This window comes from Podarcis vaucheri (assembly GCF_965113315.1).
Source record: "Podarcis vaucheri genome assembly, chromosome: 7".
NCBI classification, from domain to species: Eukaryota; Metazoa; Chordata; class Lepidosauria; order Squamata; family Lacertidae; genus Podarcis; species Podarcis vaucheri.
This window is the reverse complement of record NC_138765.1, coordinates 2186552-2212261: the sequence shown is the minus strand read 5'-3', so window position 1 is coordinate 2212261 and position 25710 is coordinate 2186552. Positions and strand designations below refer to the sequence as shown.

At 45.9% G+C, this 25710-nt stretch overlaps 4 protein-coding genes and 1 long non-coding RNA gene across 5 annotated transcripts in view; 4 read left to right on the top strand and 1 right to left on the bottom strand.

Moving 5' to 3' along the window:
- LOC309537566 (uncharacterized protein) overlaps positions 1–2461 on the top strand; it is a gene marked incomplete at its 3' end in the record, with an annotated part of 50991 nt that extends 48530 nt beyond the window's left edge. The window contains exon 7 of the mRNA XM_082232466.1: positions 2455–2461. Within this exon, the coding sequence (XP_082088592.1) occupies positions 2455–2461 (7 nt within the window). The remainder of the gene's footprint in view (positions 1–2454) is intronic.
- The window catches only part of LOC309536733 (uncharacterized protein), a 105305-nt gene that overhangs the window by 8786 nt on the left and 70809 nt on the right, over positions 1–25710 (top strand). The gene's annotated exons all lie outside the window — the stretch shown is intronic.
- LOC309537018 overlaps positions 1–25710 on the bottom strand; it is a 95019-nt gene that overhangs the window by 10995 nt on the left and 58314 nt on the right. The gene's annotated exons all lie outside the window — the stretch shown is intronic.
- LOC309537564 (zinc finger protein 500-like) lies at positions 8589–25410 on the top strand (the record flags this gene model as incomplete). Its single annotated transcript, XM_082232464.1, has 6 exons — positions 8589–9124; positions 9743–9824; positions 19551–19633; positions 19937–20063; positions 22922–23417; positions 25380–25410. The coding sequence occupies exons 1-6, from the start codon at positions 8711–8713 to the stop codon at positions 25408–25410; spliced, it is 1233 nt and encodes a 410-aa protein (XP_082088590.1). The 5' UTR covers positions 8589–8710.
- LOC309537565 (uncharacterized protein) overlaps positions 20030–25710 on the top strand; it is a gene marked incomplete at its 5' end in the record, with an annotated part of 50499 nt that continues 44818 nt past the window's right edge. Inside the window, 3 exons of the mRNA XM_082232465.1 lie at positions 20030–20063; positions 22922–23113; positions 23234–25185. Of these exons, the coding sequence (XP_082088591.1) occupies positions 20030–20063; positions 22922–23113; positions 23234–25110 (2103 nt within the window). The 3' untranslated portion in view covers positions 25111–25185. The remainder of the gene's footprint in view (positions 20064–22921; positions 23114–23233; positions 25186–25710) is intronic.

The following is a 25710-nucleotide window of genomic DNA, read 5'->3' as shown; positions in this document are numbered from 1 at the left end:
GTTCTGTCTTGGGCCCGGTCTTATTCAACATCTTTATCAACGACTTGGATGATGGACTCAAGGGCATCCTGATCAAATTTGCAGATGACACCAAACTGGGAGGGGTGGCTAACACCCCAGAGGACAGGATCACACTTCAAAACGACCTTGACAGATTAGAGAACTGGGCCAAGACAAACAAGATTAACAGGGAGAAATGTAAAGTATTGCACTTGGGCAAAAAAAATGAGAGGCACAAATACAAGATGGGTGACACCTGGCTTGAGAGCAGTACATGTGAAAAGGATCTAGGAGTCTTGGTTGACCACAAACTTGGCATGAGCCAACAGTGTGACGCGGCAGCTAAAAAAGCCAATGCAATTCTCGGCTGCATCAATAGGAGTATAGCATCTAGATCAAGGGAAGTAATAGTGCCACTGTATTCTGCTCTGGTCAGACCACACCTGGAGTACTGTGTCCAGTTCTGGGCACCACAATTCAAGAAGGACACTGACAAACTGGAACGTGTCCAGAGGAGGGCAACCAAAATGATCAAAGGCCTGGAAACGATGCCTTATGAGGAACGGCTAAGGGAGCTGGGCATGTTTAGCCTGGAGAAGAGGAGGTTAAGGGGTGATATGATAGCCATGTTCAAATATATAAAAGGATGTCACATAGAGGAGGGAGAAAGGTTGTTTTCTGCTGCTCCAGAGAAGCGGACACGGAGCAATGGATCCAAACTAAAAGAAAGAAGATTCCACCTAAACATTAGGAAGAACTTCCTGACAGTAAGAGCTGTTCGACAGTGGAATTTGCTGCCAAGGAGTGTGGTGGAGTCTCCTCCTTTGGAGGTCTTTAAGCAGAGGCTTGACAACCATATGTCAGGAGTGCTCTGATGGTGTTTCCTGCTTGGCAGGGGTTGGACTCGATGGCCCTTGTGGTCTCTTCCAACTCTCTGATTCTATGATTCTATGATTCTAAAGTAGAGACACTGACAAAGAAAACAGAAGCACTAGATATCTCCATGAAAGGAAGGGAGGAGAAGTCTGAAAAGCTGGCAAAGAAGACAAAAAATGGACATCAGAACAGGAGACACTTAGGATTGATGTGGACGGTTTGGGTGGAAGATAAGAGGCAATTGCGGGCGCTTTGGAGGTTCTTGAGATGAGACAGAAAGCCCAGCCTCTGAGACGGAGAGGAGGGAGGAGAGCAGGATTTTAGCAAAGGTTTGAGCGGAGTGGCTGGGAGTGGAAGAGGAATTCATGGAAAAGGCGCCACCCTCCTCACAGCCGGGGATGGTGGTTTTTGGGTAGAAAACCAATGTGAATAAATCCCCCCAGTGAAACCCCCTGGCCGGTCTTCCTGTCTCCGTCTCCTTGTGCCCCCACCCTGCCCCAATCAAAGTCCCAGCCAGCAGCTGCCCTCCAGGCCTTCCTCCGCCCATCTTGGGGCCTCAAGGCATGCGGGCAAGATTTGGTGGGGGGCCAGGCTGGGCTCAGAGGTCTGCTTTCCTCTCCTTACACTGGGAAGCTTGTCTACTAACTAATGGATAAAGGGTTGTTTGGAAGACTAAGCCCTCTCTACCCCCCACCCTGTTTTAAGGAACACCCGCAGGAGGAGCTGGTAAGGGAGGCAGAACTAGGAAGTCCAGAAGTGACCGAGGCCGAGCAGCCACAGGAACCAGAACCACAACCAAGTCCAACCCAACGACCCCGTCACATCCGGCAGCCCTGGAACAAGAGCCAGAACCAGAAACCCCTACTGAGACACCCAAGACCACAAGGCATACGTAGCTGACCGGGATACTTCAATGACTACGAACGCTAACCTTCTGGGCGCAACGGGAACGTAGAGGGGAGGGGGGTTATGTACTAATCTTGGATCCTAGAAGAAAAGGCAACTAGGATCCTAGAATGCAACAACTGATTGGCCTGCAGGAAAAGACCAATCAGGCTCCAGGAGGGAAGCAGAATCAGCCAATCAGACGGGACTAATTGTGTAAATAATGTAGATAAAAGCCTGACGTTGGGGGGGTGCAATTAAAACACTGCTTTACAAGCTGCAATAAAGAGCATGAAGTCATTACAGGACTCCTGAGTAGATTTCAGAGAATCTAATGCATCTTTGGTTGGGATTGTCCAGCAAGGAGATTGGAGATGGTTGCCAGTCAAAGGGTAGTTTAAGACGGGGGGGGGGGGAGAGAGAGCTCCTTGTGGAAGGGGGGGGCAGTTTTGGGAGACATTCCAGCTGTGGCATTGGGAGCCAGAAGAGGAATCCTGGAAGAGGACACTCCAGCCTCATCTAGTCCAACCCCTGCGATTCAGGAACCCCGGTTCTTAGTCCCGCCAGCTCCCTTGAACTGGGCAACTCAGATGCCTGGAGCAGCGCCCCGTTGGAGAGCAGCCTTGGGTCACCTCTGGAGCTGGCCGGACCTTTTGGGCGGCTGTTTCCATCCCCTCTGCCTTCTGCTGGCAGGCCTTGAAGGGAAATAACATTGTAAACTGAACTACACTAAGTTTTATCCACTCATGTCATAAACTTCATTGTTAAATAAAATCATTAATGTTTATTTGAAGAAATCCTGCCTGAGACTCCCAATTAGTAAGTTTTACCTCACGCAAGTCCCCCACAAGATAATCTGAGGTAGTTGGAGGGCATTTGTGGAAATTGTGTCCTGTGAGGTGGGTGCACTATATTTAAGAGAGAAGACGGGTCCAAGGCTGCGGGGGGGGGAGAGCCCTTGCGTCTTCGCATATTAATTGGGGGCAGGGGTGGGATAGGAAGTTAAAACCCACACAGATCCTATTTAGTTTTGAGCGGACTGGCAGACTTAAACATTCATGAGGAAAACTGGGTGCTACACTTACGCCCACATATATGTGGAATTTTGAGGGAAATATACTCAGATCTCAGAGAGGATGAAACCTCTGATTCCCTCACGTTTAAAGAGAGAGTGAAAGTGCGCTTTGGACTGACTGCAGAACAAAGCCAAAAAGCCTTTCGTGAAATTAAAAGGAAACCAGGAGAGACTTAGGCCCAACTGGGTAGCCGAACTGACCAAGCTCTGGACAGATGGGAGGGAAGTGAGATGAGCTCAAACAGCTGATCAGTTGAGAGCCATGTTTCCAAGAGGTTCCTGCTCATTGAGGCTGAAAACAGTAACTGAAGTCTCTACCTTGGGAGAGGAAATCAAAGGAGACTCAGGGGGAGCAGTAATACTCAGTCCCTTCCAGGAAAAGTAATAATTGGAAACCCAGGGAGGAAGTGGGGTCTCAAAACGACACCCCTGAAGGCCAGGCCCAAGGGAGGGTGCCGGGGGGGAAAGAGCCGTGACACGAAGTAAAAACCCACACAGAAACGTACCCAGAGACACAGAACAACCAGTTTAATAAAGGAGTGAAGTTCTTTGATGAAAAAGAGAAAAAATTCCTGTCAGAAAATGACCAGCAAGCGCCAAGCCAAAGAGACTTCACACGCACACGCGCCCAGTCCCGGGTTCTGGGTCCTGCTTCTTCCCCGCCTCCTCCTCTTCTCCCGCTTGACGCCCCGGGCTCCTCGGCGGGGAGAGAGAAGGGTTAAGGGGCGCCGAGCTGGCTTCCTAGAGAGGACAGGAAAGGAAGGCGGGCCGCTCCTCCTCCCCCTCCTCCCCTCTGACGTCCCTTCCGGCCTCGCCTTCGCCTGCCGGGCTCTGGTGGGTCTCCTCTCGGGGGAAGCCTGGGGAACTCCCTGCCCCGGGAGGCGGAAAGGGGAGGGAAGAGAGGCTGGGGGGTCCGGGAGGGAGCCAGAGGGACCTCAGGCCCTGGCCAGGGAGGTGGGCCTGGAAGAGAGCGAGGAGGGAGAAGGACCTTCGGAGGGACATGATGGTGAGGGAGAAGAATATTAAGAGGGACATGATTGTGAGGGAGAAGGATATTAGGAGGGACATTATTGTGAGGGAGAAGGATATTAAGAGGGACATTATTATGAGGGAGAAGGATATTAAGAGGGACATGATTGTGAGGGAGAAGGACATTAAGAGGGACATGATGGTGAGGGAGAAGGATATTAAGAGGGACATGATGGTGAGGGAGAAGGATATTAAGAGGGACATTATTATGAGGGAGAAGGATATTAAGAGGGACATGATTGTGAGGGAGAAGGACATTAAGAGGGACATGATTGTGAGGGAGAAGGATATTAAGAGGGACATGATTGTGAGGGAGAAGGACATTAAGAGGGAGATTATTATGAGGGAGAAGGATATTAAGAGGGACATTATTGTGAGGGAGAAGGACATTAAGAGGGACATGATTGTGAGGGAGAAGGATATTAAGAGGGACATGATTGTGAGGGAGAAGGACATTAAGAGGGAGATTATTATGAGGGAGAAGGATATTAAGAGGGACATGATTGTGAGGGAGAAGGATATTAAGAGGGACATGATTGTGAGGGAGAAGGATATTAAGAGGGACATTATTATGAGGGAGAAGGATATTAAGAGGGACATTATTATGAGGGAGAAGGATATTAAGAGGGACATGATTGTGAGGGAGAAGGATATTAAGAGGGACATGATTGTGAGGGAGAAGGATATTAAGAGGGACATGATGGTGAGGGAGAAGGACATTAAGAGGGACATGATTGTGAGGGAGAAGGAGATTAAGAGGGAAATAATTGTGAGGGAGAAGGACATTAAGAGGGAAATAATTGTGAGGGAGAAGGACATTAAGAGGGAAATAATTGTGAGGGAGAAGGATATTAGGAGGGACATTATTGTGAGGGAGAAGGATATTAAGAGGGACATTATTGTGGGGGAGAAGGATATTAAGAGGGACATTATTATGAGGGAGAAGGATATTAAGAGGGAAATAATTGTGAGGGAGAAGGATATTAGGAGGGACATTATTGTGAGGGAGAAGGATATTAAGAGGGACATTATTATGAGGGAGAAGGATATTAAGAGGGACATTATTGTGAGGGAGAAGGATATTAAGAGGGACATTATTATGAGGGAGAAGTATATTAAGAGGGACATGATTGTGAGGGAGAAGGATATTAAGAGGGACATGATTGTGAGGGAGAAGGATATTAAGAGGGACATGATTGTGAGGGAGAAGGACATTAAGAGGGAAATAATTGTGAGGGAGAAGGACATTAAGAGGGAAATAATTGTGAGGGAGAAGGATATTAGGAGGGACATTATTGTGAGGGAGAAGGATATTAAGAGGGACATTATTGTGGGGGAGAAGGATATTAAGAGGGACATTATTATGAGGGAGAAGGATATTAAGAGGGACATTATTGTGGGGGAGAAGGATATTAAGAGGGACATTATTGTGGGGGAGAAGGATATTAAGAGGGACATTATTATGAGGGAGAAGGATATTAAGAGGGACATTATTGTGGGGGAGAAGGATATTAAGAGGGACATGATTGTGAGGGAGAAGGATATTAAGAGGGACATGATTGTGAGGGAGAAGGATATTAAGAGGGACATGATTGTGAGGGAGAAGGATATTAAGAGGGACATGATTGTGAGGGAGAAGGACATTAAGAGGGAAATAATTGTGAGGGAGAAGGACATTAAGAGGGAAATAATTGTGAGGGAGAAGGATATTAGGAGGGACATTATTGTGAGGGAGAAGGATATTAAGAGGGACATTATTGTGGGGGAGAAGGATATTAAGAGGGACATTATTATGAGGGAGAAGGATATTAAGAGGGACATTATTGTGGGGGAGAAGGATATTAAGAGGGACATGATTGTGAGGGAGAAGGATATTAAGAGGGACATTATTATGAGGGAGAAGGATATTAAGAGGGATATAATTGTGAGGGAGAAGGATATTAAGAGGGACATTATTATGAGGGAGAAGGACATTAAGAGGGACATTATTATGAGGGAGAAGGATATTAAGAGGGATATAATTGTGAGGGAGAAGGATATTAAGAGGGACATAATTGTGAGGGAGAAGGATATTAAGAGGGACATGATTGTGAGGGAGAAGGATATTAAGAGGGACATGATTGTGAGGGAGAAGGATATTAAGAGGGACATGATTGTGAGGGAGAAGGACATTAAGAGGGACATTATTGTGAGGGAGAAGGATATTAAGAGGGACATTATTATGAGGGAGAAGGATATTAAGAGGGATATAATTGTGAGGGAGAAGGATATTAAGAGGGACATAATTGTGAGGGAGAAGGATATTAAGAGGGACATGATTGTGAGGGAGAAGGATATTAAGAGGGACATGATTGTGAGGGAGAAGGACATTAAGAGGGACATTATTGTGAGGGAGAAGGACATTAAGAGGGACATGATTGTGAGGGAGAAGGACATTAAGAGGGACATGATTGTGAGGGAGAAGGATATTAAGAGGGACATAATTGTGAGGGAGAAGGATATTAAGAGGGACATGATTGTGAGGGAGAAGGATATGAAGAGGGACATGATTGTGAGGGAGAAGGATATGAAGAGGGACATGATTGTGAGGGAGAAGGACATTAAGAGGGACATGATTGTGAGGGAGAAGGATATTAAGAGGGACATGATTGTGAGGGAGAAGGACATTAAGAGGGACATGATTGTGAGGGAGAAGGATATTAAGAGGGACATTATTATGAGGGAGAAGGATATTAAGAGGGACATTATTGTGAGGGAGAAGGATATTAAGAGGGACATGATTGTGAGGGAGAATGATATTAAGAGGGAGATTATTATGAGGGAGAAGGATATTAAGAGGGACATGATTGTGAGGGAGAAGGATATTAAGAGGGACATAATTGTGAGGGAGAAGGATATTAAGAGGGACATGATTGTGAGGGAGAAGGATATTAAGAGGGTCATGATTGTGAGGGAGAAGGATATTAAGAGGGACATGATTGTGAGGGAGAAGGATATTAAGAGGGACATAATTGTGAGGGAGAAGGATATTAAGAGGGACATAATTGTGAGGGAGAAGGATATTAAGAGGGACATGATTGTGAGGGAGAAGGATATTAAGAGGGACATGATTGTGAGGGAGAAGGATATTAAGAGGGACATGATTGTGAGGGAGAAGGATATTAAGAGGGACATTATTATGAGGGAGAAGGATATTAAGAGGGACATGATTGTGAGGGAGAAGGATATTAAGAGGGACATTATTATGAGGGAAAAGGACATTCGGAGGGACATGATTGTGAGGGAGAAGGATATAAAAAGGGACATTATTATGAGGGAGAAGGATATTAAGAGGGACAATATTATAAGGGAGAAGTATATTAAGAGGGACATTATTATGAGGGAGAAGTATATTAAGAGGGACATTATTATGAGGGAGAAGTATATTAAGAGGGACATTATTGTGAGGGAGAAGTATATTAAGAGGGACATTATTATGAGGGAGAAGTATATTAAGAGGGACATAATTGTGAGGGAGAAGGATATTAAGAGGGACATTATTATGAGGGAGAAGGATATTAAGAGGGACATGATTGTGAGGGAGAAGGATATTAAGAGGGACATGATTGTGAGGGAGAAGGATATTAAGAGGGACATGATTGTGAGGGAGAAGGATATTAAGAGGGACATAATTGTGAGGGAGAAGGATATTAAAAGGGACATTATTATGAGGGAGAAGGATATTAAGAGGGACATTATGAGGGAGAAGGATATTAAGAGGGACATTATTATGAGGGAAAAGGACATTCGGAGGGACATGATTGTGAGGGAGAAGGATATTAAAAGGGACATTATTATGAGGGAGAAGGATATTAAGAGGGACATTATTATAAGGGAGAAGTATATTAAGAGGGACATTATTATGAGGGAGAAGTATATTAAGAGGGACATTATTATGAGGGAGAAGTATATTAAGAGGGACATTATTATGAGGGAGAAGTATATTAAGAGGGACATTATTATGAGGGAGAAGTATATTAAGAGGGACGTAATTGTGAGGGAGAAGGATATTAAGAGGGACATTATGAGGGAGAAGGATATTAAGAGGGACATTATGAGGGAGAAGGATATTAAGAGGGACATTATTACGAGGGAGAAGTATATTAAGAGGGACATTATTATGAGGGAGAAGGATATTAAGAGGGACATGATTGTGAGGGAGAAGGACATTAAGAGGGACATGATTGTGAGGGAGAAGGATAGTAAGAGGGACATTATTGTGAGGGAGAAGGATATTAAGAGGGACATTATTATGAGGGAGAAGGACATTCGGAGGGACATTATTATGAGGGAGAAGGATATTAAGAGGGACATTATTGTGAGGGAGAAGGATCTTAAGAGGGACATTATTATGAGGGAGAAGTATATTAAGAGGGAAAGACCACGAAGGAGAAGGACAGGAATACCTCTGCTTACAAACTGTCCTCCTTGCAAACGCTTTATCTTCTCTCTCTATTCATAAATCTCTGTATGTCGGGCATTTCCCCTCCCTAATTCTTTATTTGTTTGACTAAACTGCGGGAGGCAGTGAATGACAGGAGGGCCTGGCGCGCTGTGGTCCAGGGGGTCACAAAGAGGCGGACAGGACTAAACAACAACAGGGACGGTGGCAATCCAGCCCTGGTTCCTAGGAAGACTCATCCATGCTTCCTCAGGGAACATTCTTCTCTTGGCTGTGTATTGATCTTACAATAGAATAGTGTGTTTGATTCGTAGGATTTTCTGCACCTCGCACTAGGACCCACAGAACTTGGCAGAGGGCCAAGGGGCTCCTTCCGATCTCTTGGAGACTTCCGGAGAGCCCAGATGGATGAGCAAGACTCAGCTGGCCCTGAAGCAGGAAGAGGCCATGCCATGGAAACGGGGAGCAGTGGGGAATTCGGGGAAAACTCCATGCAGAAGATCCTGGGTGAGGAGGACACCCTTTGCTCAGAGCTGCAGAGCCAGCAGCTCAGGCAGTTCTTCTACCAGGAGGCCAAAGGACCCCGAGAGGTTTGCAGCCAGTTCTACCATCTTGACCATCAGTGGCTGAAGCCAGAAAGGCACACGAAAGCTGAGATGCTGGACCTGGTGATCTTGGAGCAGTTCCTGGCTGTCCTTCCTCTGGAGATGGAGAACTGGGTGAGGGAATGCGGAGCGGAGACCAGTTCCCAGGCGGTGGCCCTGGCCGAAGGTTTCCTCCTGAGTCAGGCAGAGGAGAGGAAGCAGGCAGAGCAGCAGGTGAGAGAGACTTTCCTCTGGATGCTCCCAAGGGGCTCCGGAGAGGAGGGAGAATATTCCCAAATCATTTCCTAGTGGCCCATCCTTTTTTGGAAAGCATATTATTATTATTATTATTATTATTATTATTATTATTATTATTTTATCACACTTGTGGCTGGGTGTCTTCCAGCACATATAAAAGCATAATAAGACATCAGATGTCTTCTAAAAGTTATGCATTTTCTTATCTCCTTCTCACCTGATGGGAGGGCATTTCCCAGGGTGGGGGCCACTGTGGAGAAGGTCTTCTGCCTGGTTCCCTGTAACTTCACTTATCACAGTGAGGGAATCAGCAGAAGACCCTCGGAACTGGACCTCAGTTCATGGAGACGCTCCTTTGGGTATCCTGGGCCTTTGAGGGCGTTTAGGGCTTTGAATTGTGCTGGGAAACGTTCTGGGAGCCAGTGAAGATCCGTGAGGACCAATGTTTCATGGTCCTGGCAGCCAACCCCAGACACCAGTCTAGCAGAAGCAGGAAGCAGCTTTCACCTCTGTCCCCCGAAAGCGCTTGCCTCTGCCATTCCTTCTCTAATCCTTCTCCCCATTCTCTGTTTTGAATCCTTGTTGCTCTTTCAGAGGAAGGATCTTTTGGCAGAAATGGGTCTTGATTCTTCTGAGGCAGAGAAGACTCCGTTGGACGCCAGAGTGAGGCCTCTGGGTAAGGAGGAAGGAGTGTTTTCTCCCCCGTTTTGTCACATTCTCTTGATTTTGAAACTAATCTCTGAGTTATTTGCATCTTTTGGGGGAAGACACCTGGAGCCCAGAGCTCGGGGGGGGGGGATATGTATTTTTGCACAACTATTATATGAAATGGGTACAAATGTCCAAATGTACTCAGCAGGGGAGACATTTACGATAGTAAGTTGATTAATTTACAATTACAGTTCAATAATGGTCTCATTATAACAATGTGAAATTACAATACAATTAATAATACCAGTCTTTAAGATACCAAATTACATAATATAGGTGCCCCTCCCCCGCATGCTAAAACCGATGGTTTGATGATTGGTGTAGTGGTTAAGAGCGGTAGTCACGTAATCTGGGAAACCGGGTTCGTGTCTCCGCTCCTCCACATGCAGCTGCTGGGTGACCTTGGACCTTCGTATTGAAACATCAAATAATATTTGTTGTTGTTGAGTTGTTTATTCGTGTCCGCCTCTTCGTGGCCCCCTGGACCAGAGCAGGCCAGGCCCTCCTGTCTTCCACTGCCTCCCGCAGTTTGGTCAAACTCATGCTGGTAGCTTCGAGAACACTGTCCCACCATCTCGCCCTCTGTTGTCCCCTTCTCCTTCTGCCCTCCATCTTTCCCAACATCAGGGTCTTTTCCAGGGAGTCTTCTCTTCTCATGAGGTGGCCAATGTCTTGGAGCCTCAGCTTCAGGATCTGTCCTTCCAGTGAGCACTCAGGGCTGATTTCCTTCAGAATGGAGAGGTTTGATCTTCTTGCAGTCCATGGGACTCTCAAGAGTCTCCTCCAGCACCAGAATTCAAAAGCATCAATTTTTCGGCGATCAGCCTTCTTTATGGTCCAGCTCTCACTTCCATACATCACTACTGGGAAAACCAGAGCTTTTACTATAAGGACCTTTGTTGGCAAGGTGATGTCTCTGCTTTTTAAGATGTTATCTAGGTTTGTCATTGCCTTTCTCCCAAGAAGCAGGCGTCTTTTAATTTCATGACTGCTGTCACCATCTGCAGTGATCATGGAGCCCAAGAAAGTAAAATCTCTCTCTAATAATAATAATAATAATAATAATAATAATAATAAATTTTATTTATATCCCACCCTCCCCAGCCGAAGCCGGGCTCAGGGCGGCTAACAACAATCAAATAATCCAACATTCTAAAAACATCTCATTCTAAAAATTAATTAAAATCAAATTGATGGCCACCATTAAGCAAAATTCTGTGCAGATTGCCAGAGGAGGGAGTCAGGCTGCGCCCTGACCAAAGGCCTGGTGGAACAGCTCTGTCTTGCAGGCCCTGCGGAAAGATGTCAGGTCCCGCAGGGCCCTAGTCTGTTGTGACAGAGCGTTCCACCAGATTGGAGCCGCAGCCGAGAAAGCCTTGGCTCAAGTTGAGGCCAGCCTAACCTCTCTGAGGCCTGGGACCTTCAAGATGTTTTTATTTGCAGACCATAAGTTCCTCTGTGGGACATACCAGGAGAGGCAGTCCCATAGGTACGAGGGTCCTAGGCCGTATAGGGCTTTAAAGGTTAAAACCAGCACCTTGAACCTGATCCTGTACTCCACCAGGAGCCAGTGCAGCTGGTATAGTACCGGATGAATGTGATCTCGGAGCGAAGACCCCATAAGGAGTCTCGCCGCGGCATTCTGCACCCGCTGGAGTTTCTGGGTCAATCTCAAGGGCAGCCCCACGTAGAGCGAGTTACAATAATCCAGTCTGGAGGTGACCGTCGCGTGGATCACAGTGGCTAGGTCAGGGCGAGAGAGATAAGGAGCCAACTGCTTAGCTTGGCGGAGATGAAAAAATGCCGCCTTTGTTATAGCTGTAATCTGCTCCTCCATAGAGAGGGAGGTATCAAAGATTACACCCAAACTCTTAACAGACGGTGCTGGCACTAATTGCACCCCCACAAGAGATGGGAGTTGCCCCCTCAATCCCATATCGTCCTGTCCCAGCCACAGGACCTCTGTCTTCGAAGGATTTAACTTCAACCGGCTCCCACGTAACCATCCAGCCACAGCTTCCAAGCATCTGGTCAGTGTGTCTGGGGCCGAGTCAGGATGGCCATCCATCAACAGATAGTTGGGTGTCATCAGCATACTGATGGCAACCCAGCCCAAAACTCCGGACAAGCTGGGCGAGGGGGCACATAAAGATGTTGAAAAGCATCGGGGAGAGTATTGCACCCTGAGGCACTCCACACATCAAACGAGCGCAGCCATTGAAGGACTGTGCCCTGGATCCCCACGTCGGCAGGGCGGTGGTCCAGGAGTTCGTGATCGACCATGTCAAAGGCTGCTGACAGGTCTAGAAGAATCAGCAGCCCCGACCCGCCTCGATCCAGCTGCCTGCCGAGATCATCTGTTAGGGCGACCAGAGCCGTCTCAGTTCCATGACCAGCATGGAAGACGGACTGGAATGGATCCAGAGCCGATGTTTCATCCAGAAACCTGCCAAGCTGTTCAGCAACCGCTCTCTCAAGATTCGAAACTGGGCGGTAATCGGATAGATCTAAGGGATCTAATGATGTTTTCTTTATATTTTTTTAAAAAAGATATTTATTAGTGGTTTAAAAATTACAGAAAAAAGAAAAAGGAAAACAACAAAAAAATTAACAAGACAAACATTACATTACAATACCTAGAAAGAAAAACAAAAAAATAATAATACAACAATACAGTAAAAAAGAACAATAACATTAAAAACACACATCCAATATTCCATATCTTTACCTTTCGTTTACTTGTTTCATCGATCTCCTCACATCTCCCTTTTTTGTATTCTAGTTCAATTAATTGTTCCCGCAAATTCTTTCCATCTTTCTCAACTTTTGTTCTATAATTTATCTTAACAGTCTAACCTTACATTTTTCTTTTTGGTCCATTAACAATCAGCTTTTACTTAATTCTTTATTACATTTCTGCTAAAGCCATATAACTTCATTCCAGCATCCTTCTAACATTCATTAATTTTGGAATGTTTCTGTAAATATACTTTGAATTTTTTCCAATCTTCTTCCACCGACTCTTCTCCCTGGTCTTGGATTCTGCCAGTCATTTCCGCCAGTTCCATGCAATCCATCAACTTCATCTGCCATTCTTCCCTGGTGGGTAGATATTGTGTCTTCCAATACTTTGCGATAAGTATTCTTGCTGCTGTTGTGGCGTACATAAAAAAGATCCTATCTTTCCTTGACAACAATTGGCGGACCATGCCCAGAAGAAAGGCTTCTGGTTTCTTCAGGAAGGTATATTTAAATATCTTTTTCATTTCATTATAGATCATCTCCCAGAATGCCGTAATCTTTGGGCATATCCACCAAAGGTGAAAAAATGTACCTTCAGTTTCATTACATTTCCAACATTTATTGTCGGGCAGATGGTAGATTTTTGCAAGCTTGACTGGTGTTATGTACCAACTGTAGATCATTTTCATTAAATTCTCTTTTAAGGCATTACATGCCGTAAACTTCAAACCAGTGGTCCATAACTGTTCCCAGTCAGCCATCATAATATTATATCCAACATATTGTGCCCATTTAATCATAGCAGATTTCACCATTTCATCTTGAGTATTCCATTTCAACAGCAAGTTATACATTCTTGACAAATTCTTAACTTTCGGTCTAACAATTCTGTTTCCAATTTTGATTTTTCCACCTGGAAGCCTAATTTTTTGTCCAAATTATATGCCTCCATTATTTGATAGTAATGGAGCCAATCTCGTACTCTGTTTTTTAATTTTTCAAAGCTCTGCAATTTTAATCTGTCACCCTCTTGTTCCAAGATTTCCCAATACTTCGGCCATTTGGCCTCCATATTGAGTTTTTTTCTGAGCCTTTGCTTCCATTGGTGACAACCATCTTGGGGTTTTATTTTCTAACAAGTCCTTATATCTTATCCAAACATTAAACAATGCTTTTCTGACAAGATGGTTTTTGAACGCTTTGTGTGCTTTAACCTTGTCATACCACAGATATGCATGCCAACCAAATACATTGTTGAAACCTTCCAAATCCAACAGATCCGTGTTTTCAAGAAGCATCCATTCTCTCAGCCAGCAAAATGCAGCTGATTCATAATAAAGTTTAAGGTCTGGCAGGGCAAATCCACCTCTTTCTTTAGCATCTGTTAATAGCTTAAATTTTATCTGAGGCTTCTTGCCCCGCCAGACAAATCTAGAGATATCTCTCTGCCAATTCTTGAAACAGTCCATTTTGTCCAAAATTTGCAGTGTTTGAAAGAGAAACAGCATTCAAACTAACTGACAACATGGATCTGATTGACATTTGAAGCCAAAATGACATGGACTAGAATTGACCAAATATGGATAACTAGAGGACTGGCACCTAAGACTAGAAAGGTGGAAATCTGCCCAAAAACCTGCTCCGACCATAATGCAGTAAAGATGGAAATGAAATTAACTTCAACTGGTTCCTTCAGATGGAAGATGAATGACACCTTATTAAGAGATCAAGAGATTGTCAAGAAGGCCCAAAAGAATCTGAGTGACTATTTTGAAGTAAACTTGAAAACTACAGTGGAAAAAAGAGTAATCTGGGATGCAAGTAAGGCGGTGATGAGGGGGTTTCTGATACAACAGAACGCAATAAAAAAGAGAACTCAAAATGAGAAAAAAGAGAAAATTTTGGAGAAAATAAAAGGAGAGAAAATTAAGATCGAAACCAAAGTCACAGGAGATTCTGAGAGAAATTAAATTATATCAAGTACAATATATGAAATTGATAAATCAGGAAGTCGAATGGAAAATTAAACAAATGAGACAAAAGACTTTTGAATCGGCTAATAAATGTGGAAAACTGCTAGCGTGGCAGTTGAAAAAAAGACAGAAGTTGAACACGATCACTAATCTTGAGATTGAGGGGAGAAATATCCAGAATCCTGTGGAGATTAGAAAATGCTTCCAGAGATACGTCAAACAACTTTACACCCAGGGGCCACAGAAAGAGACTGATATAGACCAGTTTTTAAGAACTAATGTGTCAGGGGTTCAGGAGCAGAGGCAAGGGCAAGGGAAAGGGAGGAAACAGAGAGCGAGGAGGAGGAGGCAGAAGAAAAGATGAGTGATGACGACGACCCGAGATCTCCGAGTCTTTCCAGTGAATCAGAAGATTCACAGAAAGGAGCACCAGTGGCCAGGGCAAGGGGGGAGCCTAGGGGGACACCCCAGGAAGATAGAGCCAGAGGGGACTCAGAGGGGAGCAGTTGGAGATCGGGACCAGCGTCACCGCCAGAGAGCAGGGAAGAGGAAGGGGGCCAGGGATCAAGCGCTGGCAGCTCACAACAGGAGGGAGGGCACGAGTCAGGAGTGGCCACACCTCCATCAGGGAGCGAAGAAACGGTCAGACGGAAAGTGGAAGGTTGGGCGCGCGCGCCAAGTTCAAATGCACAGGGAAGTGACGCAGTAGGCAGCCCGGAGAGGGAGCCAGGTCCTAAAGCCCGGCGCAAGGAGACAGAAGGGTCCGGGGGGTCGGCGTCGGAGGAGTCCCGGAGGGAGGAGACCCCGGGGGGCAGAGGGACCCAGAGGAGAACAGTCAGGCGGAAAAGGTGGAGCAGGGCTAGGATATTAAGTTGGTGTACAGGAGGCGGGGACCCAGACAGAGCTTCGCCGATCTAACCATAAGACGTAGAGTTGCACGCAGCAGCTTGAGAATGGGAACTGTAACTCAATAAAGACTTTTACTTAATGATCGCTGGCTAGCGTGATCCTCTGTGAGCTAGGATCGGGGAGCAACTCTGACATAATGGATTACAAAAACTATCTCAAGAAAATAAGACAATATTGAACTATAAAATAACAGAACAGGAGATTGAAGGTGCCATTCAGAACATGCAATTGGGCAAGTCTCCAGGGCCGGATGCATTAACCTCCAAGTATTATAAGACTTTGAAAGACCATTTAATTCAACCATTAAAGGAGGTGTGCAACGAGATTATGGAGGGGAAGAAGGCACCGGAGTCGTGGAAAGAAGCTTTCACCACACTTATACCAAAATCTGAAGTTGAAAAGACACAAATTAAGAAATATCGTCCCATATCCCTTTTAAATGTGGATTACAAAATTTTTGCAGATATTTTAGCTAACAGATTAAAAAGAGTGTTAAATGAAGTGATACATAAAGATCAGGCAGGCTTCCTCCCAGGCAGACATCTGTCTGATAACACAAGGAACATTATTGATATTTTGGAGCTATTGCAAATGAACATTAATACAAGAGCAGTTTTAATTATTGATGCGGAGAAGGCCTTTGATAATATTTCTTGGAATTTTATGAAGAAAAATCTTAAGGGAATGGGAGTGGGACGGGGATTTGAAAATGGTATAGATGCAATCTATTCAGAACAAAAAGCAAAACTGATACTTAATAATGTGGTGTCAGAAGAGTTTAAAATTGAAAAAGGAACACGACAGGGTTGCCCTATCTCTCCATTGCTATTTATTTCGGTCCTGGAGGTGCTCTTGAACATGATCAGAAGGGACCAGTTGATTAAAGGAATTCAGGTCAATATAAACTCAAGGCCTTTGCAGATGACTTGGTTTTGACACTACAGGAGCCAGAATCTAGTACGAAAAGGGTTCTAGAACTGATCCAAGAATTTGGTCAGGTGGCAGGAGTTAAATTAAACAAGCAAAAAACTAAGGTTTTAGAGAAAAATTTGACAATAATGGAAAAAGAAAGGTTTCAGAAGGAGGCAGATTTAAATGTGGTTAAGAAAGTGCAATACCTAGGGATTAATATGACGGCTAAAAATCTGAATTTATTTAAAGATAATTATGAAAAATGTTGGTCAGAAGTTAAAAAAGACTTAGAAACTTGGTCAAAATTGAAGCTTTCCTTGTTGGGTCGAATTGCTGCTATAAAGATGAATGTACTGCCAAAAATGTTGTTTTTGTTTCAAACCTTGCAGATTGTGGACAGGATGGATTGTTTCAAGGGGTGGCAGAGAGATATCTCTAAATTTGTCTGGCAGGGCAAAAAGCCCAGAATAAAATTTAAAATATTGACTGATACTAAAGAAAGAGGGGGGTTTGCCCTGCCAGACATGAAGTTGTATTATGAATCAGCAGCATTCTGCTGGTTGAAAGACTGGCTACTTCTATGTAACCTCATCACATGTTTCTTGTAAACAGATCAAGTAAGGGAGCCCGGTTTCTGCGAGGTCGCAGAGGGCGCTTAGGTGCGATCTTATCGATGGCTGCCAGTAGCTGGGTATTCCAGCCCTCAACAAGCTCAGTCAATGAGTCGCCGGGGGGGGGCAAGGTCCCCCAAGGCTTGACGGAATCTATCAGGGTCCATCAGCCTCTGCGGGTGAGCCCAAATCGGCTCGCCACCTAAGCAGGGTGGGGGGTGGAAAGTCAATCCTGGCTTTCAGAGCATAGTGATCAGACCATGGCACCTTCATCGAAGGAGACATGATCACATTTATACCGATGCCAAAGATCAAATCCAGCGTGTGGCCTGCTTGATGTGTGGGGCCCGAAACAAACTGGGAGAGCCCTAGTGGAAGACACCAGGTCCAGAGCCTGGGAGGAGGGAGTGGCATCAGCGTGGATGTTGAAGTCCCCCAATATCAATAGGTTAGGGAACTCCAAGGCCCAGCCGGCCACCGCCTCCAGCAGGCCTGACAGGGTGGCTGCTGGTGCGCTTGGTGGCCGGTACACCAGCCAGACAGCCAAGCTCACCTCGGAGCCCCACGCTAGGCCAACACATTCAATGCCGGGGATCGATGGGGATGGTAGAGCCCTGAAAGAACAATATTCCCGGATTAATAATGCCCCCCGGCCCACAGCCCGCAACTGGTGGAGAACGGAGAAACCCAGGGGTGCCATCTCTCGTAAGGTAACTGTTTCCCCTTCGCGCACCCAGGTCTCCGTCACACAAGCCGGGTTGACCCCCTGTGAGGTAAAGAAATCTCGCAGGGTGGCGGTTTTGTTGCCTATAGACCTGGCCTTGCACAGCACCAGTGACGGAGGTGAGTAATCCTTGCTCACCCTACCCTCGTCCCTCGGGATGGGGTGCAGATTGGAAGGGGTACGAGCATATCCATATCTCGATCCCCTTCGCCTATAACATCTGTCCCCACCGCCATACCTCCCTCGCCCCTCCACGGTAGCAATCCCAAGCCTCATACTAGCTTCCATTTATGAAATAGAAAAACAAACCAAACCAAAAACAATTATACCTAAACAAAACCAATCCCCACCCCACTCAATATCCAACCCCAAACCAAAATAAAATGGAACAAAATAAAAATACATAAATAAAAACCACTGTTCACGGTGGTACAACCAAGTAAAAAGTAAAAACACCTTTAAAACACTTTAAAATATATAAAAGCATTTTTAACATTTGCTGCAGCAGCACCAGTGTCCTTAAAGCTGTGGCGGAGGTGAGTCTGGGCCCCGCCCCCTAGGCCAGGTGGAAGTAGCCTGAGGAGGGAGCGGCCTTCGCCAACACTCACGGTGCAGCAGCAGCAGCAAGTGAGGCACTCCAGCTGTATCCTTACTCTTCCCGTGTGTGGCAATCTTTCTGTTCGTGATGTTTCTTCCTGTCCTTGTAAAATGTTCTTTCTATCTTTTCCTGGTTGTTGCTGTTCTCCATCATTCCTTGGGCGGAGCTAATATCCCATTGTGGTTTCAGAAATTCTCCATCACTCTGTCCTGTGCTTCGTTGTTTGGCAACTTTAACAGCAGCTGCAAAAATCACACCATCCCAATAAATAATCAGTTTTTGCCATTTTTCTTCTCTGCCTGGGAAGGAGAGGGATTGGTCAGAACTGCAAATGACTCAGTAATGAACCTTATCAGCTCCTACACAACTTTCAGATTCCTTACATCCCTCTCTCTGGCCTTAGATAAATGCACATTTATCCAATTAAATCAAATTCCAAGTCCTTTTAGCATTAATCAGTTCAGTCTGTATATAATAAAGGATGGGGAAGAGTCAACTCTAATTTTCCATCGTAAACATTTTGCAAAATAGAGCTTCCCTCCCTTTTTCCTTTTTGTTTTTACACACACAGTTCCATTTGATGTTATATTCCATATCTGTAATCCAGTTTCTTCCCTGCTCACCGGTACATAGATATTTTGAACTAGTATTCAATCGCAGGCTGCCAATTCATTAGTGTAGAAAAGAAAACTTTATATAAAGAAGCCATAGGCTCCCCTCCCCCCACTCACTGTCTTTTGCAGCAAATGAAGTTTATTCCCAAATTCAAACCTTAAAGACCTTGCAGCTGGTTCAATTCCGCAGTTTATTTTCTCATCTCTTCCAGCAATACCTGTACATTAGTCCAAATTGAGCTCTAATTGACAGGAGAACCTCTGCTTCTTAATGGCGGCGAAGGAGGGTTTTCGGCAGGCGAAGGGCTTTTGCACTCAGCGCCTCCATGCCTCCCGCAATCCATGCCGGAGCCGGAACCTGGTACCAAGACAAACTGGGAGTGAAGCCCGTTCCCCCCTGTCCCTGGGGGAAACTTGCAAGGAGAATTACCCTCAGTCATCCTTGTTTTTCCTTCTCCAACGATCTCCCGCTGCCTCCATTAAAGCAGAGCGGAACCGGAAGCTAGCAGGGGAGACTTGGACAAGCCCCATCTGTACTGAGAGATGCACTGTTTCACCTCTGAGAGAAGCAGGCGCTCACGGTTTCCACTTACCTTGGTCTCTCCCAGGTGACGGAATGATGCCACCAAGACCTGCTCCTTCATCTTTTCATGGTGGTGGAGGGGAGGCAGCAGCTGTGGACCCAGATCAGGTAGGGGGAAGGAGCCTTGTGGGGAAGGACGGCTTGGATGCAGACTGGCTGGATGCAGAGGAATGGTGGGAGGAGCCAGAGAAGAGGGAGCCAACTGGGAGGAGGAGGAGGGGTCTGACGCTGGAGAGGGAAGAGGGCTCAGGGAGCAGAGGGAGTCTGTGGCAGAGAGCAGCCCAGACTCCGAGGCAGAAGCTGCAGCAGGAGAGAGGGATGAGGAAGGCAGAGAGGGGTCAGGCCGCTGTAGAAAACAACAGAGCCAAGTGAATGTTCTCTAAGAGGACAGCCTTTTCCCTGTTCTGTTAGGGTCCAGTGTGCTTTGAAGATGTGGCTGTCCATTTCACAGACGAGGAGTGGGCGTTGCTGGATCCTGACCAGAGAGCTCTCCATAAGGAAGTCATGGAGGAGAATCGTGGGATCTTGGACTCTCTCGGTAAGGCTCCCTATTGGATCATCCTATCTGTTTTGTAATTCAAGACATCTCTCTATGTGACGAACCTCTGATATTTCGATGGGGCTCAACAGCGCCACCCACAGCACCTGGGATGTTAACACTCCCACAGCAAACCTTGGATGGATGGCTATTGATTGTTTTCTCTGTGAGTATTCTTCCTCCATTTCTGCTGTTTAAAACCATGATCAGGCTGTCTGAAGTAGCTTCAGTCCAGTTTCCTGCTTTTGTTCTTGCTTCTGTCTCTCTCTGGTTGACCAAAGAGTCGCTTGGCATTGGAGATGGCACAGATTCCACGACTGAACCAAACAAACTCCATCCCAGAAAAGAGCCAGGCTTTTTAAATCCCAGGCAGTGAACCCTGTAGTAACAATAATGATAATTTTATTATTTTTACCCTGCCCATCTGACTGGGTGGCCCCAGCCACTCTGGACAACTTCCAACAAATAGAAAAACATAATCAAACATCAAACATTAAAAACTTCCCAATACAGAGGTGCCTTCAGAAGTCCTTTAAAAGTTGCATAGTTATTTCCTTGACATCTGATGGGAGGGCGTTCCACAGGGTGGGTTCCCCTATCGAGAAGGCCCCCTGCCTCGTCCCCTGTAACTTCTCACAAAAATGTAACATTTAAGTACAGTGGTACTTCGGGTTAAGAACTTAATTCGTTCTGAACGTCTGTTCTTAACCTGAAACTGTTCTTAACCTGAAGCACCACTTTAGCTCATGGAGCCTCCTGCTGCTGCTGTTAGTGAAGTCTGTAACCTGAAGCGTAGTTAACCTGAAGCGTATGTAACCCGAGGTAACACTGTACAGTGGTGCCCCGCAAGACGAATGCCTCGCAAGATGAAAAACTCGCTAGACGAAAGGGTTTTCCGTTTTTTGAGTCGTTCCACAAGACAAATTTCCCTATGGGCTTGCTTCGCAAGACGAAACGTCTTGCGAGTTCTTGCGAGCTTGTTTCCTTTTTCTTAAAGCCGTTAATAGCCGCTAAGCCGCTAAGCTGCTAATAGCCGCTAAGCCGTTAAGAGCTGCTAAGCCGCTAATAGCCGTGCTTCGCAAGACGAAAAAAGCGCAAGACAAAGAGACTCGCGGAACGGATTAATTTCGTCTTGCGAGGCACCACTGTATATCTTAAATTTTGGACAGGGAACTTTCCCGCGTTGGCCACCTTTTAAATACTGTATTTTTCGCTCCATAGGACGCACTTTTCCCGTCTTAAAAACTAAGGGGGAAAGTCTGGGTGTCCTATGGAGCGAATGCAGGGGGGGAGGCAGGCAGGAAAAGCCCCCAAGAGCCACACACAAGCTTCGCGCAGCTCTTGGGGGCTTTTCCACAAAGGGAGGGAGAAGGGACTGACACGGCCAGTCAGTCCCTTCTCCCTCCTGGGGAAAAGCCTTGCGCAACCTCTCCAGCCGGGGGGAAGGCTGCGCAAGGCTAAAGAGGAAGCCAGGGCAGTGAGCGCGATCCATCCTCTTTAGCCTTGCGCGCCTCTCCAGTCGCGGGAGGCTGTGCAAGGCTAAAGAAGCCAACTTTTTAAAAATCTCTCTATCTCTACCTCTTTTTCTTTTTCCATCCTTTCTCCACCCCCTTCTTTTCCTCTGGATCAGTGTTTTTATCTAACATTTTAGTTTGGAGGGGGGGGATATTATAAAAAAGGAAACTTTGCAGCTTTCATTTTGGTATAAAATAAAAACAGATTAAACAAAACACAAAAGGAAGAAATAGCATAGAAGAGGAAGAGTAAAGGGAAAGAGGGGGGATACAAAGCTATTTACCAGAGGTAGATCTTAACCCTTGCCTCACCTGGGAGCTTTTCTGGGCAGGAATTCCCTCGGCTTAAGTGGGGTGGGTGAAGAGTGGCAGGTAGGGGGGTACCTACCTAGACACTGAAGCCACATGTCTCTCCAATGAAAATTGGGAGTGGGCATTGTGTGAAGTGGCTGTGGATCTCCTGCCGCAGAATTGTAGGAATGTATAGAGTTGGGAGGGCCACCCAAGGGTCATCTAGCCCAGCCCCCTCACAATGTAGGAATCACAGCTAAAGAACACTAGGCAGATGGTCCCCCAACCGCTGCTTAAAAGCCTCCAGTGGTGGAGACCCCCAACACCTTCCATGGTCATAGAATTGCGGGGTTGGAAGGGAACCCCAGGAGTCATCTAGTCCAGCCCTGGTGGACAGCGGGCACGATCCATCCCATTGCGCAGGGCTAAAGATGCTGCGCAAGGCTAAAGAGGAGGCCAAGGCAGCGAGCGGGATGGATCGCGCTTGCTGCCTTGTCTTCTTTAGCCACGCTGGAGAGGTTTAGCTCCTGGCTGGAGAGATTGCTCGGCTATGGATCCCGCTTGCTGTCTTGGTTTCTTTGCTCTTTGGGACTGGGGGGGGGACCCGGGCTTCCCCCGCAGCCCCGAGAAGCTCTGGGAGAAGCGGACAGGCTGTGCGCATCGTGTCCGTGGCTCTTTGGGGATGGGGGGGAATAATATTTCCCCCCTTGATTTCCCCCTCTAAAAACTAGGTGCGTCCTGTGGTCTGGTGCGTCCAATAGAGTGAAAAATGTGGTAATAAAAAAGCACTTTTTAATTATGAAGATAGTATAGATCCATATTTAAATTTGAACAAAATGACATTACCAGGTTAAGCTGTACTTTTAAAAACTAGAGAGAGAAAACATAATAATCAACTTGATTTGTATACGAAACTAGACATTTTGTAGAACAAAAGGAACATTATAACATCTAACTCCCTTCAGTTCTTTGCCTCTCCCAAGCATTAATTAGCATTGTTCCATAATTTGGGGCTGCACTTTTTCCCGAGACACTAATCCGTTTGCCTCTTAGTTTCAGGTGGTGATGAATTGGAAATGAAGAACAAGGGAGACCACAACGAAATCCACACAGCGCAGGAGCCATATCTGGATTCAGACTGTGGAGAGAGCTTCAGTCAGAGATCCCATGCCACTTCCCATCAAAGAAATCCCCATGAGAAGAAACACTATCAGTGCTTGGAATGTGGAAAGAGCTTCACTCGGAGTGCCAATCTCACTGTCCATCAAAGGATTCATACAGGGGAGAAACCCTATCAGTGCGTGGAATGTGGAAAGAACTTCAATCAGAGGGCCAAGCTCACTTCCCATCAAAGGATTCATACAGGGGAGAAACCTTTTCAGTGCTTGGAATGTGGAAAGAACTTCAATCAGAGGGCCAAGCTCACTTCCCACCAAAGGATTCATACAGGGGAGAAACCCTATCAGTGCATGGAATGTGGAAAAAGCTTCAGGACGAGATTTGAACTCACTTCCCATCAAAGAAATCATACAGGGGAGAAACCGTTTCAGTGCGTAGAATGTGAAAAGAGCTTCAAACAGAGGGCCCATCTCACTTACCATCAAAGGATTCATACAGGGGAGAAACCCTATCAGTGCATGGAATGTGGAAAAAGCTTCAGGACGAGATTTGAACTCACTTCCCATCAAAGAAATCATACAGGAGAGAAACCCTATCAGTGCTTAGAATGTGGAAAAAACTTCAGTCAGAGCTCCCATCTCACTTCCCATCAAAGAATTCATACAGGGGAGAAACCCTATCAGTGCATGGAATGTGGAAAGAGCTTCAGGACGAGCTTTGAACTGACTTTGCATCAAAGGATTCATACAGGGGAGAAACCCTATCACTGCTTGGAGTGTGGAAAGAGCTTCACTGCTAGCTCCTCTCTCACTTACCATCAAAGGATTCATACAGGGGAGAAACCCTATCACTGCTTGGAGTGTGGAAAGAGCTTCACTGCTAGCTCCTCTCTCACCTCCCATCAAAGAAATCATACAGGGGAGAAACCCTTTCAGTGCTTGGAATGTGGAAAGAGCTTCAATCAGAGGGTCAATCTCACTTCCCATCAGAGGATCCATACAGGGGAGAAACCCTTTCAGTGCGTGGAATGTGGAAAGAGCTTCACTCGGAGTGCCAATTTCACTTCCCATCAAAGGATTCATACAGGGGAGAAACCCTATCACTGCTTGGAGTGTGGAAAGAGCTTCACTCAGAGTGCCAATCTCACTTCCCATCAAGGGATTCATGCAGGAGAGAAACCCTATCAGTGCGTGGAATGTGGAAAGAGCTTCAGGACGAGCTTTGAACTGACTTTGCATCAAAGGATTCATACAGGGGAGAAACCCTATCACTGCTTGGAGTGTGGAAAGAGCTTCAGTCAGAGCTCCCATCTCACTTTCCATCAAAGGATTCATACAGGGGAGAAACCCTATCAGTCCGTGGAATGTGGAAAGAGCTTCACTGATAGCTACTCTCTCACTTCCCATCAAAGAAATCATACAGGGGATAAACCCTGTCAGTGTGTAGAATGTGGAAAGAGCTTCAATCAGAGGGTCCATCTCACTTCCCATCAAAGGATTCATACAGGGGAGAAACCCTATCAGTGCGTAGAATGTGGAAAGAGCTTCAGGACGAGCTCCCATCTCACTTTGCATCAAAGGATTCATACAGGGGAGAAACCCTATCACTGCTTGGAGTGTGGAAAGAGCTTCAGTCACAAGCAGAATCTCACTTCCCATCGTAGAATTCATACAGGGGAGAAACCATATCACTGCTTGGATTGTGGAAAAAGCTTCAGTCACAGGAACAATCTCACTTCCCATCAAAGGATTCATACAGGGGAGAAACCCTATCACTGCTTGGAGTGTGGAAAGAGCTTCACCTCTAGCTCCTCTCTCACCTCCCATCAAAGGATTCATACAGGAGAGAAACCCTTTCAGTGCTTAGAATGTGGAAAAAGCTTCAGTCGGAGAGCCAAGCTCACTTCCCATCAAAGGATTCATACAGGGGAGAAACCCTATCACTGCTTGGAGTGTGGAAAGCGCTTCACCAGGAAAGAAAGTCTCACAGCCCATCACAAAATCCACACGGGAGAAACCCTAACAGTGCGTGGAATGTGGAAAGAGCTTCAGTCAAAGCAACAATCTCATTTCCCATCAGAGAATTCACACAGGGTAGAAACTATTTCAGTGCCAAGAGTGTGATCGGAGGGATTTATGAAAGTTTGGTCTCATTTTTAAAGTTCTTAACACAATTGGAGCTCTTAAAAGGACTTAGAGGTCTCTGAAGAAGCTAAAATCAAGACAGGTTTGCAGTCTTGACTATGCTACCTACTCAGTGGATTTGTCACTGGCTGACTGACCGAACCCAAAGGGTGCTCATCAATGGTTCCTCTTCATGCTGGAGAAGAGTAACTAGTGGGGTGCCACAGGGTTCTGTCTTGGGCCCGTGACGAGAACCTGCTTGTCATCAGTAATAATCAGTCTCACGCCAAGATGGATTGAGGGAATCTAACAGCCTCAGGAGCTGCTGCAGCTCAGCATTTATTTTGTACCGTAAAAAAACATTCTCTCTAAGGAAAAAATAGAACATTGTGTCAGCCAGCAGATAAAGACAATACCATACATGAGTATCATGCCACCATCAGGCTATGCTACGTGGACCAATCATTGAGATCGCATGAGGTGTTCATGCGCTGTTCATACTCCAAGCAACGCTTCTTGCTTGAACCCTGCAATAAACTTTCGCCCATGCGCTTATGCATAAGCAACCATTTCCCTACATGCCCTCTTTTCTTATTTGTT